Genomic DNA, 8902 nt, shown 5'->3' with positions numbered 1-8902 from the left:
GTGCTGAGCTCAGAGCTGCCGCAGAGCCGGAGCAGGAGCCGGAGCTGAGCCGGAGCGCGCGAGTAGCATCCTTGGTGGCAGATCACCCAAGGCCGGAGCACTGCTGCGCTCCAGCTCAGGGAGGGTGACTCAAGAGCCTGACCACGGCAGGACCCCACTGGCCCCGAGCCCACCCCTACCCGGCGTAGCCCAGCCCCGCGCGTCTGCTCGCAGTAGCCGCCGCTGCCGCCACCACAGCTCCATCCCCCAGCCCGGCCCCGAAACCCAGGTGAGGTTCCGGAAAGGGGGCAGAACTGGGGATCCCTAGGGATCTGGGGTAGGGTGAGAAGCGGGATGGAGATTGCCCTAGGGAGAAACATGGGCACAGAGATGGAAAGCGCTGAGCGGGCGCGGGCAGGTGCACTGCAGGATGCGTGTCTGTCCCCTCTGATTGCTACAGTCTGGGTGGACGTGCGGACGTGCGTCCGTGCTCGTGTGTCCGAGTGTCCATGCGCTTCTGAACGCCCCGTGTTCTGTGTGTGCACGTGAGCATGTCCGTGGTGTGTGTTTGTATGCAGACCGTGTGACTGCTGTGTGTACAGACAGGCCCCGGTCGGTGTTCGCGCCGAGCCTAGCTTCCGGTTCTGCGGGCCTGCAGGTTGCAGATCTCCGGATAACTGAGGTGCTGGCCCCTCCCGCGTCCTGGGGTTTCAAGGACGCTAGGACTCACCGCAGCATAGCTCTGAGGCCTAGAGCTGGGGAGTGGAGAGGGTAGGAGGGGGCTCCCGGCCCAGAAGCGCGCCAAGTCTGAGGAAGGGAGGGAGGGGGCACCAGGTCCCCAGGGAAGGCCGGAGTGAGGGTGCAGAGCCAGCGCCCCGGCACTTGTGTGTTCACCCTCCCCAGGCCGCCAGGATGGACGTGTTCATGAAGGGCCTGTCCATGGCCAAGGAGGGCGTTGTGGCTGCAGCTGAGAAAACCAAGCAGGGGGTCACCGAGGCGGCAGAGAAGACCAAGGAAGGCGTCCTCTACGTCGGTGGGCAAGGGGCTGCAGGGCTGGGTGTCTTCTAAGGGTAGCAGGAAGGGTCCTCAGAGTGACTGGGGGGTCTGGGCATGAGAATATGAGTCAGCAGATGGGCGAGGTCAGTAGGGGTCACTGGGGACACGGCCAGTCCATGGAATTGACTAAGAGGAGGTGGGGGACAGGGTAGGAGTATAAGATGTTCACACGAAAAACCAGGGACCAAGGAGGTGAGCTCGCCAGAGTTTCCTTTTTCTTATCCTGTCATCACTATTAATAGTGACCTGGTGGGGAACCTTTACTTGAGGCCAACTGCTGTGAAATGCCACAGCACCTAACATTCCTCGGCTAGTCTACCGATCAGAGCCCTCTGTTCACCACTCTGCCCAAGGTCACACAGCTGCTAAAGTCTGAAGCCCGGGTATGAATCCCGCTGGAAAGCCCCACCTTCCCTGGTTATTGGCGGGCTCTCCAGCCAACTAACACACACACACACACACACACACACACACACACACACACACACACACACATGCACTCCACACACACGTGCATGCACACACACATACATACATACACACACAGGCACACACACACATACACACATGTATGCACATGCATGTACACACACACACACAGCCTGTGGTTTTACCCTGGCAGCCTCTCCAGTTCATCCTCCCAGCAGCTGGCAGCCAGTACCAGGACAAAGGCCAAGAGGTTAATCTCTCTCACCCCAAAGTGTGAAAGGATTTTGTAGGGTTATTTGCAGAAGGAGAGTAGAGGGCTGGAAATGGGAAGTTCACTGACTTGTTTCAGAGCTCAGATCAGAGGTCAGGGCTTGCTCCTGTGGAAAAGATAGAAGAGATTTGGACATTTTGCCCAAGGTCATTTGCAGGCTTGGATCGTAAAAGCATACCAGGTGCCGAGGGCTATGTGGATGCTGAGAGGGCGCAAAGCCGTGGTCTCCTCATGGTGAGGTGTAGCATTTCAGGGGTAGGATCTGACATGGAGCGGCAAGTGTGGGGATCATTGGGGGGAAGAGAGCTAAAGAGGGAGCTAGTGGCAGACTGGTACGCAGGATTGGCCCTGACAGCTAAGGAACCTGGAAAGGCAGAGGGTAGGGATGCAAAGACCACAGAATGGACCGAAGAGCAGAGAGAGTAGGAGTCACGCTGGAAGAAGAGCTCAGATGGTCAGTCAACAACCAATCCCTAAGAAGACCTTGTAGGCCAGGCTGAAGCATCCTTGTGATTGCCGTTAGAAGCTACGAGTGAGAGATCGATGTGGTCTGACTAGTTCAGAATAGTCCCTCCGATCTTCAGGGACAGAGAAAATTGCAGGCAGGCCAGGGGGGCATTGCCACCTGAGACAAGCGCAGTAGTAATTAAGGCCAGCGGAAGAGTGTCTGAAGTCCACATCAGCCTAGCCAAGGCCCCCACCTCCCTTCCTTACCCCTCCCCTTTCCCCAGCCTTCCTTAAACCCCTGGGACCAAATCACTGTCTCTCTGCCTCTCCCAGCCATGGTATCTTTCCCCCTAGTAGGTGCTTCCTACCTTCCTGCCTTGTCCAGGGACCTCTGTTATGGCCTCGGCTCCGGTAACCTGGCATGTGGTACCCACCATGCCTACCTCAGCCTACATTCCCAGCATGGTTTTCACCATACCTGGTGCCCTGATGCTCAGGCGGAGTCTTACCTGCCTGCTTTTCATTCCTCCTCCCTAATCTCCTTTTAGAATAACCACGTGTCCTGTGTCCTCCACTTCTCAAGTCCCAGGCAGTGTCCCCACCTCTTGCAGTTTCTAGAGTCTAAATATTTTTTCCCTACTCATCAAGGACAGAGAGTAAGCCGTTGGCCCAGGCCCTGCACATAAAGTGTTCAGACGATTTGCTGGTGAGTGAATGAATAGCGTGCAGGGAGACTCCTGTCCCTCGTGCCTCCAAATTCTTGTTAGCCTTAGCTTTGTGCACACTTCACCCCTCTGGCCTCACCCTTGCCTCTAGCTAGTTTAGCCTCAACCCCTCATGGTGGCCTTGGTTGCTAAGTCTTCACATGACAGATTCCCCAGGCCCTGGAGGATTCATACCCTGTAGCCAGCTCTTCTTCTTCTTCTTCCTTTTTTTTTTTTCCTCTTTTCTTTTGGAGCCGGGGACCGAACCCAGGGCCTTGCACTTTCTAGGCAAGCGCTCTACCACTGAGCTAAATCCCCAACCCCTAGCCAGCTCTTCTTGCCTCTTCCAATGCTACCCCACTATCCCGGTACAATCTGAATACCACCCTGCACCTAACGTTCTCCACTTTAGCCAGAGGAGGAGCTAACTCTCAGTTGGAGGAGACAGGCTAGCAGAAAGGCAGCAGGGGCAGGTCATGGGGCAAGGGCATGGCTGGTCCTCTCAGCATCCCATCCTGGGCTACACAGTAGCTGGGAACAAGAGTTTCAAGTCAGCCTTGAATGCTCGCCCAGCCACTAACTGCAGGGCCCTTATTGGGCTTCTGTTTTCCAACTATGAAGAAAGAACAACACCCCACCACCATCATCATAGCCCTAGTGGTAAACCAGGAGATGCTAAGCACTTTGCCCTGGTACTCAGCCAGCTTCCCCTGGGAGGATATGGATACTGGGTCAGAGACCAGAGGCCTGGGGAAGTATGTATAAGGACTGAGGGGGTTAGCATGGGGGTGAAAGTTATGGGATGTAGGGTTTCATGGCGGGGGTGAGGTGTGTTCAGGAGACTCATTGCTACCTGGGTCCTCTGCTTACTGAATGGCCCCCGTGTTGGGTTAGAATCTCTGTTCCTGTGTTCGGACTCCATGACTATGCTCCTCTTTCTTCCAATAGGAAGCAAGACCAAAGAGGGAGTGGTACAAGGCGTGGCCTCAGGTACCGGACCAGTCCCAGTGCTTTATGGGGAGTGAGGGGCTCGGGTGGGGGCTCCTGAGGCTTCTGTGTGGGGTTGTCCCTGGAGAGGGAAGGCTCTGGGACACAACGTGGGGGCCCCCGGCACTGAACCCTTCCCCAAACTCCCCCCTGCTCCAGTGGCTGAGAAAACCAAGGAGCAGGCGTCTCATCTGGGAGGAGCTGTGTTCTCTGGGGCTGGGAACATTGCAGCCGCCACCGGCCTGGTGAAGAAGGAGGAGTTCCCCACAGACCTGAAGGCAAGTGCCCCTCACCCCACACACGTGTCATACACACCGGGCACACATGCCTGGCCACTCACCTCCACTCCTGCAGCCTGGGGCACAAAGTTTGTTTGCTTCCCTTCCTTCAAGTCTGTGTGCACTCGACTAAGAATGAAGCTGTAAGGAGGTGTCTATAGACGCCATGTTCCCTGTGAAGGGACCCAGAAGGGACTGTCAGTGCATAGTCCACTTAGCAGCACTACCCCAGACATTCCTGACCATGCCTGCACACGATGCTTGTCCCACGTTAGTGAAGATTTGTTTCTAGTGGATCCATGATGGACTCCATGCATGCCACCGAGGCAATGAGAGCACAGCACCAAGCCAGTCAGTGCATATGATGACGTCAGACAGGGTGTGTGCGTGCAGTGGAGAAGAGAGCACTGTGGTGGGGGAGGGGGAGAGGGGGGCAAATACTGCGACAGGCCTACTTGAGCCAGGAGAGAGTTCCTGGGAGGTGCCATTTGAGGTAACCTCCAAAGGATGAAGGAGAGACAGTCCTGAGATGTCCCAGAACTGTATTCCAAGCAGTTTTGACCAGGAGACACAAAGGTCCTGGGGCAGAAGTAAGAAGATGAAGTACACAGGGGCCCTTAGTGCTGCAGTTCCAGAGACCACACCTTGAGAGCTCCTGAGATAGGAAGTCTGGCCTGCAAACAGTGAATGCTCCAGGATCAGGTCAGCAATGAACACAGGGACTGCCAGGGCTGTACGAGAGAGACTCTGTCTTATGGGACTGGAGAGATGGTTCAGCAGTCAAAGGCACTTGTTCCTCTTGCAGAGGACCCGAGTAAGTTCCCATCATCCACATTGTATCTCACAGCCATCTGTAACTCAAGTTCCAAAGGATACAGTGTCCTCTTCTTTCCTCTGTAGGCACCAGGCATGCACATGGTACACAGATACATGTGTGACACACAGACACACATGAATGATAAGCATTCATAAGCATGAAATAAAAATCTTTTTTAATAGTATAGAATAGAGCTTATCCGGGGCACGGTAAGGAGAGTTGAGATATATATATATATATATATATATATATATATATATGTATATATATATATATATATTTGTATGTATGTATGTAGATAGATAGAGAGAGAGAGAGAGAGAGAGAGAGAGAGAGAGAGAGGAGAGGAGAGGAGAGGAGAGGAGAGGAGAGGAGGAGGAGAGAGAGAGGAGAGGAGAGGAGGAGAGGAGAGGAGTAGAAGCCAGCCATGATCACTGTGGAGTGGGGGGAGAAGAAGGAGCAAGAGGAGAGAGCAAGAGCAAAAAATAAATCTTTTTTAAAGGCTGCTTTAACCCACCCCCCAAGGAAAGACACTTTAGAAAAGGATCTCTCAATGAAGCCAGCGGCCAGTTCAAGACACAAAACACCTCTAGAATTCCTGCACTATGCTGCCTTTAAAGACCCTTATCCCAGCCAGGCCTGTGCGAGTCAGTGGACCATGCCTGGTTCATGGAGGGGGTGTCTCCCAAGCATTGGCGTTCTGTGTACCCACTCAGCTTCCTTCTGCTGAGGCCCTGCCCGCCCCAACCACAGCCCGAGGGCACCTGCTTTCCTGACCCCCATCACTGCAAAGTGGTTGGATGCTCTCTGGTCTCATGTGCACATACTCTTCTGCATTGTTTTTCCTACTCCACAGCATGACATCTAAGACTGCCAGTGTTTGAGAATGGAGAAGGGTGATTCTCCATTCCTGTGGGCCCCGTGCTCCACTGTGGGAATTCCATTCCCGCTGGGTCGTACTCCACAGTAGTGAGGCTACATGCCCAGAGCATTCTACTGTCCTGCTGCGTTCATTTCCAAACAAGGGGCTAGAGTTGGGGTTTATTTGTGGACAGGGGTGCTGCAGGTTGAGCCCAAGGCCTTTAGCATGCCAGACACACATGCTATACCTTCAGGGCCTCCAGCTGAGACTTTGACACTATGTCTTTCCTGGGTTCTGATCGCATCTGGGCAACTTGGGACAAAGTAACACTTGTCATTGTTTTGATCATCTCCACAAAGAGAGGAATGAGCCACCATCCTCATTTGCGGGAGATGTAAAAACTCTGTACACACAGAAGCAGCATCCGTAGATAATATTCCAAGGGGCTAAGGCAACGGGAAGTGTCAACTTCTCAGGACCACTTCTCCAGGGTCCTCCTGGTCACATGCCAGCCCGCATGTGGTCTTCTACAGGCATGCATACACCCAAAGTCATCATGGGTTTACATAGATGTGTGCTGATCTGCAGGTGGCCAGCCATGTGTCTAGCAGACCTCTACATGCATGCTCATTGGTCTGTGCCCATCTGGGCAGCAGATGCAGGGGGGAGGGGAGAGTCTTAGCTCACACATCCAAGCAACACCATGAGCTGTTGCTTCCAGCTTATCTTAAAATAGCTACAGTGAAGAAATCAGGCCAAGCTCAGCCCTGGGGGAGGGAGCGATGGGTGGAAACAGTGGAGGGAACCACGCAGAGCCCCTTTCCAGCCCCATACCTGAGCCTCCAGTTCCCTTCTGCCCTGGAGGGAAGCTTCCAGAGTTCTCTCCTGGGTCCTATAGTCAGTCCGGCAGTTTGCACCTAAACAGAGAGCGGTGGGCTGTCTCCCCATCTCAGTCTCAGTGATAGGGGTACAGACTGAGGCAGAGCACTCTGCCCTCTCTCCCCCAACTCCAGCTTCCCCTGAAGATTGGCTGGGAATTCACCGTTCGCAGGTCCATCCTTCTAAGACCTCCAAATAGATAACTCACCTAACCAGTCCTGGCGCTGTCCAGCCGCCCCAGTCTATCCCACTCTTCCAAGCAACCAGTAGCCCACCATCATGGGATGTTAAGGGCTGTCCAGCTGCCCACACAACCCTACCGTTCTCTGTTCACAGCCAGAGGAGGTGGCCCAAGAAGCGGCTGAGGAGCCCCTGATTGAGCCTCTGATGGAGCCTGAAGGGGAAAGTTATGAGGACTCACCCCAGGTGAGGGGGCAGCCGGGCTGGGGGAGGGGCACCCCTGAAGCCACCCATAGCTAGGTGGGTGGTCCCTAGCATAATAAAGCTAGGTGGGATGTGGCGGGGAGAGGGGTGAAGGAGCAGGGGAGGGGGAGGGGGCTTCAATAACTCTGGGTCCAGGAGGCAGAAGAAGACAGATGGCAGATGGTGCCTAAGGCCAGGCTCCCCACAACTGCCTCGGAATGTCTCAGCTGGCCCCAACTCCGTGTTTCTCCCTGCCCAGAGCTTGGGACAAACATTGTTCCTCCTCGATGGGGAGGGATATGGGCTGCTTGACCGCTCAGTCTCCAACCCTTGCTTTGTGCTCTTTTCTGTTCCACCCCTCCCTCTGACGCAGGAGGAATATCAGGAATACGAGCCAGAGGCGTAAGGGTCCACGAGGACCCCGCACCAGCAGCACAATTCCTTCCCTGTCCCCGCCCCATTCCTCACTCCCCAGAGCCAGGGCTGTCCTTATACCTTTTCCCCCAAACACGAGTTCTTCCTTCGGCTCCGAGGCACTTCCTCAGGGCCTGTGTTAGTGTCTGCCCTGCCCTTCCGTCTGTCCTACCTGCCCGCGTTCATCCCTGAGGCGTGGACTAGAGTCGGGCGGAGAGGTCCGGCTGGGAGCCCCGCCCTACCAGTGTTGCCCCTCACCCTCCATCTGGTCCAGTGTCTGCTCGGATGTAGCATGTTCTATGTATTTTTAAACCAAGATGGGAAAACTATGGCTCCTTCCCCATCCTAACAGAGGTTCTCCAAGGGGCCCCCGGGCAGCCCCACTTCGACCCCTAAAATGTTTGTTTTTTTTTAACCCAAACCAGGAGCCAGGTCGTGCCATGCCCCCTCCCTCAGCCCGCTCAGTCCAAGCGCGGGCGTCGTACGTTGTGATTGTGGCATGGAGAGTCCCCCACCCACTGTGTGAGCGTGTCCCGGGTGGGCGGCCAAGCCGCTCCCCAGTGTGTCCATGAATAAAGCCAATCTGTCTGTAGCTGGCGCCGCCTAGGCAGGACTGGGCTTCTGGGCCCCAGACTGCTCCTTCGCTCCTTGAACTCTTAACACACTAAACCCAGGTACATCGCTGGCTGCCTGGGATCTCAGCTTATCCATCTCCACGCTGGCCCACGACCCGGAGGGTGATTGCCCCTACCGTCACCCACACTGAGATTGAAGTTGACTGGGAGGCGGGAAGTTAGCATCAGGCGCCACCTCCTGGCAGGAAAGGAGGAGTACAAGACCAAAAGAAGCAAGGGCCGCACCAGCATCGTGAATGCGCATGCACGCGCATGAACGTGCGCCAGTCTCTACGCGCGAGCCCGGGTTTCAGCACCAAGGCCAGAGCTCACATGCAGACCCGCGCTCTTTGGCCGGGTTGTAGACGAGCGGCGGAAAGACGTCGTTAACCGTTGGCCCACCCCTCCCACTCCAGTCCTGTCCACACACATTTAGGCACACCCGCCCAACGCAAACAAAACCGAATGAAGCATTGGCCCAGGAGAGGGCAGAGCTCCCGCCAGGCGGTACTCTCCACTCACTGAAAGTTTGAGATTTCAGCTGGAGTAGGAGAGGGTCTGCAGAATACTGGGAAGCGCGCCAGACGCCGGGACCACACCACGATCAGCACTAGGGGGCCCCCGCCGACTCAGAGTAAGAAGGAAACCTTGATAAAATCTGCACCGCGTGGAGGCTCCGCCTCTGCGAGTAGGAAAACGCTTTTATTCGGACAGGCTCCGCCCTAGTCTGTGCGGCGTTTCC

The 8902-nt window shown here is 55.4% G+C and overlaps 1 protein-coding gene across 1 annotated transcript; it reads left to right on the top strand.

The window, feature by feature from the left end:
* Positions 1 to 8138, top strand: Sncb (synuclein beta). The gene is made up of 6 exons (XM_032884830.1): positions 1 to 268; positions 883 to 1012; positions 3835 to 3876; positions 4033 to 4151; positions 7046 to 7135; positions 7506 to 8138. The coding sequence occupies exons 2-6, from the start codon at positions 892 to 894 to the stop codon at positions 7536 to 7538; spliced, it is 405 nt and encodes a 134-aa protein (XP_032740721.1). The 5' UTR covers positions 1 to 268; positions 883 to 891; the 3' UTR covers positions 7539 to 8138.
* Positions 8139 to 8902: the final 764 nt, after the last annotated feature.

The sequence above is a fragment of the Rattus rattus genome, chromosome 14 (genome assembly GCF_011064425.1).
Source record: "Rattus rattus isolate New Zealand chromosome 14, Rrattus_CSIRO_v1, whole genome shotgun sequence".
In the NCBI taxonomy this organism is placed as follows: domain Eukaryota; kingdom Metazoa; phylum Chordata; class Mammalia; order Rodentia; family Muridae; genus Rattus; species Rattus rattus.
This window is presented reverse-complemented; position numbering and strand designations above follow the sequence as displayed.

Bases quoted from the DNA above. Each gene is read 5' to 3' on its own strand.
- Sncb (XM_032884830.1), top strand. From the start codon at position 892: ATGGACGTGTTCATGAAGGGCCTGTCCATGGCCAAGGAGGGCGTTGTG. The intron at 3,877-4,032 runs GTACCGGACCAG...CCCCTGCTCCAG, and splicing joins GGTACAAGGCGTGGCCTCAG to TGGCTGAGAAAACCAAGGAG. The intron at 7,136-7,505 runs GTGAGGGGGCAG...CCTCTGACGCAG, and splicing joins GTTATGAGGACTCACCCCAG to GAGGAATATCAGGAATACGA.